Raw genomic sequence first — 4426 nt, 5'->3', positions numbered from 1 at the left:
TCTTTTTTCTCATTTTTATCTTTATTTCTTTGATCCTTTCTTTTTTCTTTCTACATGATTTCTATAACTGTTGTTTTAAATACGTCAAGCACGCGAAGCGTGCATTTTTTTACTAGCATGTGTAGGATGAATTTTTAGTGGTTACAATTTCGTGATTGTTACTCATTAGATATAAAAATTTGATAAAGTAGCGTAACAAAAATCTAATGTCATTAATTAAGATTAATTTGTTTGTTCAGATATTTAATTTATTATTTGGTCAATATCTTATGACTAAACATTAATATCAATTAATCAATAAATATTAAAATAACTATTAAAACCACATATATAATAATAATAATAATGACACCAAATCTTATTTTAAGTTTTTTTTACTAACTTTAAGTTGTCATCTGTTCCTCCATAAATGTATTTGTTAAAATAACAATCTTTTATTAATAATTATTAATAAAAAATGACAATACACAATTATAAAAAATTAGGCTCAAAGTTAAATGTCTCTACCATTATTATTATTATCATTACTATTCAGTTTTTTTTCTTTTTAATTCAGATTTTTTTATTAAAAAATGATTTATTGTTTTTTTCCTTTGCACATTTCAACGTTTTAATTAAAAAGGACTTGACAACATAGGACAGTCATTTCACGTCCCAAAAAGTACCAGTCTCACTAGATTGCCCCTCGCCATACTTCCCAGCTAAGAATATTGAATTTTCAAACCCCCAACACCCAAAAAAATAAAAATAAAAAACCCCAAAAACCCCAGAAAATAAAAAAAAAATAAAAAAAAAGACTAAAACCCAAACTTTCCGGTCTTTTTGACACCACATTCCACAGACAAACTTCAAAAAAAAAAAAAAAAAAAAAAAACCCACCTGATGGAGCCGATTCATCCGACAGCATTCTTCCATGCGGGGCCCACCACTTTCAGGACGAGCTCGATCGTCGTCGGCGGCGTCCTAATCGAGCCAGCGAAGTCGCCGCTTCCGCCTCCGCCGCCAAACGGCGTCGTGGCGGTGGAGAGGATACTCGGGTACAGCTTCACGGACAAGAGGCTTCTGGAGGAGGCGCTGACCCACTCGTCGTTCTTCCCCGACGCGACGCCTTCGTATCAGCGGCTGGAGTTTCTCGGCGACGCGACGCTGGGGCTGGCCGTCAGCAACCACCTCTTCCTCGCCTACCCGGGGGTGGACCAGGGTCAGCTCTCGCTCCTCCGGTCGGCCAATATCAGCACCGAGAAGCTCGCGCGCGTCGCCGTCCGGCACGGACTTTATCGGTATCTTCGCCGGAACGCCCCTGCTCTTGACGAAAAGGTTTTGGTTTGCGATTCTTGCATTTTAATTTTTTATTATTGTTAATATTAATATTACTTTTGGAATTTATAGCTAGAGGATCGGAAAGAAACAAAAGCGGTTTTTTTTTCTTCAATTTTTTTAGTGAAGTAATGATATGATTCTTTTGGTTCTCTCTGGAATTTTTTTTATTTTTTTTCTTTGTTTTTATTTTTAGGTGCAAAATGTTTAGATTTTACACCATGCAAGTGGGAATTTTGTTTTTTGTTTTTTTTGTTTTTTCTTGGCAAAACTTAACTAGAGGAGCAAAAGGAAAGGGAGAATGTTTTTGGGTTTTGTTTATGTTTTTTTTTTTTTTTTTTTTTTTTTGTAGTTTTATATTTGGGTGCAAAGTATAGATTTTTGTTCATGCAGAGTTGTAGACTGATTTTTTTTTTATTTGCCCTTTTTAATTCTCAGGGTTCTCGATGTTTTTGTTTTTTTTTTTTTTTTCCTTAAAGATTTGTAGGGGTGAAGAAATGATTTCTGGTCGAGCGTGATTTTGGTTGCTGTGGGGAAAGGAAAATTTACTGGGAATTTAGATCAAGAGAAGGAGACTTAAGAATGTTTTTCGTTTTTATTTGTATTTCTTTCTTTTGTTTTCCTTTAATCCCAAAGTTTTAGGATTCTTGATGATCCTTTTTTAATCGTTACGTTAATGATTTTAGGCTAAAAGAAGAATTTTTGGTCATGTAGTAATTTGAGTCATTCATCTTGTTTGTTGATTTTAACTTCATAGGTTAGGGAATTCGTTGAAGTTGTGAGTAATGAAGACGAAGCGGTTGTGCATGGTGGATCAATAAAAGCCCCTAAAGTTCTTGCTGATATAGTGGAGTCTATAGCGGCTGCTGTTTATGTCGACGTCAACTTTGATTTGCAAAGACTCTGGGTGGTGTGTGCTAAGATTTTCTTTGTTTTGTTCTTTATTGTCTTTTTTTCTTAATGCATCAATATATCTTGGTTGGCTTTGATTTTGGATTTTGTTGATGAGATTTTGAGTGTTTGGAAGATGGGTATCCAAGGAATTGGTGTGTTTCTCTTGTTATGTGTGTTTGTAGATCTTTAGGGGTCTCTTGGAACCTATAGTCACGCTCGAAGACTTGCTAAAACAACCGCAGCCCATTACGATGTTGTTCGAGCTTTGCCAGAAGCAAGGTAAGCATGTTAATGTAGAGCATTGGAAACAGGACTCCAAAAGTATCGTTAGTATTCATGTCGATGGGAATTTTGTTGCCTCGGGTTCTTCCGAGCAAAAAGATATTGCCAAGCTAAATGCTGCTAAGTTGGCTTTGTGCAAGCTGTGGAAATCAATGCCTCCTACTGATGGATTGGCTAAGATCATGGATGGACTTGATGAGTCATTTGAGATCGAGGGAGCAAAACAGAAGTTACATGAGCTTTGCGGCAAGAAGAAGTGGGCCAAACCAACTTACAAGTATGGCATTGTTGCTTACTCTATGAACTCATGAAGAATTGAAAGAGTTGGTAGATGCTTGAATGGTTAATGCTAGAATTGCATACTATCTATTTGGACAAATTATCCCAACTCACCCCCCTGCATATTAAAATTTCATCCCCCGACTTCTCTTTTTTTGTCATTTCAAGAATTTGTTCTTTTTTTTTTTCAAGTTCACCCCTCTTCACGAATATGCCAGAAAATGCTGAATCGTGTGTACTTTGCTACAAATTGCAGCATTGAGAAAGAGAACGGGCGAGCACATGAAAAAGTTTTCGTATCATCCGTTAAAATTTCAACCGCATACGGTGTACTATACATGATGGGAGATGAAAAATCAAGAGTAAAAGAAGCAGAAAATTCTGCAGCTTCCTTGATGATCCGTGCCTTACAAGAATCTGATTACCTATGATGTTGCTTCTGCTTCATAGTTCAAATCGCGGATTAATCTTACAAAGGGCGGCCTTGGGAAAAACGATATTGACGATTTTTCATGTGATGCGAGTTAAGTTCTTGGTAAAAGTTGCTGAAATATGCAAAAATTCTGGGCCTTCCATGATGATCAATGCCTTGCGGGACTCTCCTTATGTTATGCTGTGTGATGTGTCTCTTATCCGAATTCCGAAAGCCCCATAAGAACAGTCAAAAGCTTTACAGATTTTGTTATTGCTCTAGTCTGAAGTTTCTGGTTGAAAGCTTGGTTTGCTTTATAATATTTGTGTAAGAGGAAAGACTGATAATTTCCTATCCTTGCATAAGTTATTAAAATGGCCTTTTTTTTTTTTTTTTTTTTTGTAGCAGTAATACATTGAAGCATTTTATAAGTATCACTAGTGGATTATTTTCATTTGTGTTATCGTCACATCAGAAATTACCACGAGTAACTCTTGTAATTGTGAATATATTTTATTATTCATGCTAAAATGACTGATACTAATTAGTGTACTTTGGAATTATGTCGTTTGACAATTGATACGAAAGAAAATAATCAAAAGTCATTATCTATTAATGGTTTATTTAGTTCGTTAATTTTAGTTTTTAATTTGAGTTGAGATGTGATTTTATATGAGAATTTTTTATTGTAACAAAAAGATTAGATGTTACTGTTTTTAAAAAAATTTTATTATAATAAAATTTTAATTTTAAACTTAGATCGGTAAAATAAACGGATTGTAAATATATTTTTAAGGTCTTCATCAAACATGTATTTTTAAGGTCTTAATAAAAAAGAAAGACCTTTTCTTCTAATTAGTTTTTTTTTTTCCTTAGATATAAGGATGCTAGAGAAGAAAATAAATAAATTAATATCGATCTCTTTTAATTCCCAAATAACAATTTCTCACCTTAAAAAATGGATAATGGAAAACATAATAAACTCAATCCTTGTAACATCTACCTTCCAGTACTATTGTCATTTTACATTCTTCGTAACTTTAACATTTCTAGACATGTTTAGTTCGTTAATTCGAGTTTTTAATTTGATTTGAGATGTGACATTCTGTGAGAATTTTTTACTGTAATAAAAAAGTTAGATGTGACTGTTTCTGATAATTTTTTACTGTAGCAAGGCTCAAATTTTAAATTCGAATCAGTAAAATGAACAATGTCTCAGTATATATTAAGATATCAAGATTC

The 4426-nt window shown here is 33.9% G+C and overlaps 1 protein-coding gene across 1 annotated transcript; it reads left to right on the top strand.

Moving 5' to 3' along the window:
- Positions 1-677: 677 nt before the first annotated feature.
- Positions 678-3576, top strand: LOC21395686 (ribonuclease 3-like protein 2). Its single transcript, XM_010097816.2, has 4 exons — positions 678-1317; positions 2075-2227; positions 2394-2770; positions 3029-3576. Exons 1-4 carry the CDS (start codon positions 883-885, stop codon positions 3201-3203), a joined length of 1140 nt encoding a protein of 379 aa, XP_010096118.2. The 5' UTR covers positions 678-882; the 3' UTR covers positions 3204-3576.
- The last annotated feature ends 850 nt before the right edge of the window (positions 3577-4426 follow it).

The sequence above is a fragment of the Morus notabilis genome, unplaced genomic scaffold (assembly GCF_000414095.1).
Source record: "Morus notabilis unplaced genomic scaffold, ASM41409v2 Scaffold1436, whole genome shotgun sequence".
Lineage (NCBI taxonomy): Eukaryota > Viridiplantae > Streptophyta > Magnoliopsida > Rosales > Moraceae > Morus > Morus notabilis.
Note: the sequence above shows the minus strand (reverse complement) of the source record. Positions and strands in the feature narration are given on the sequence as shown.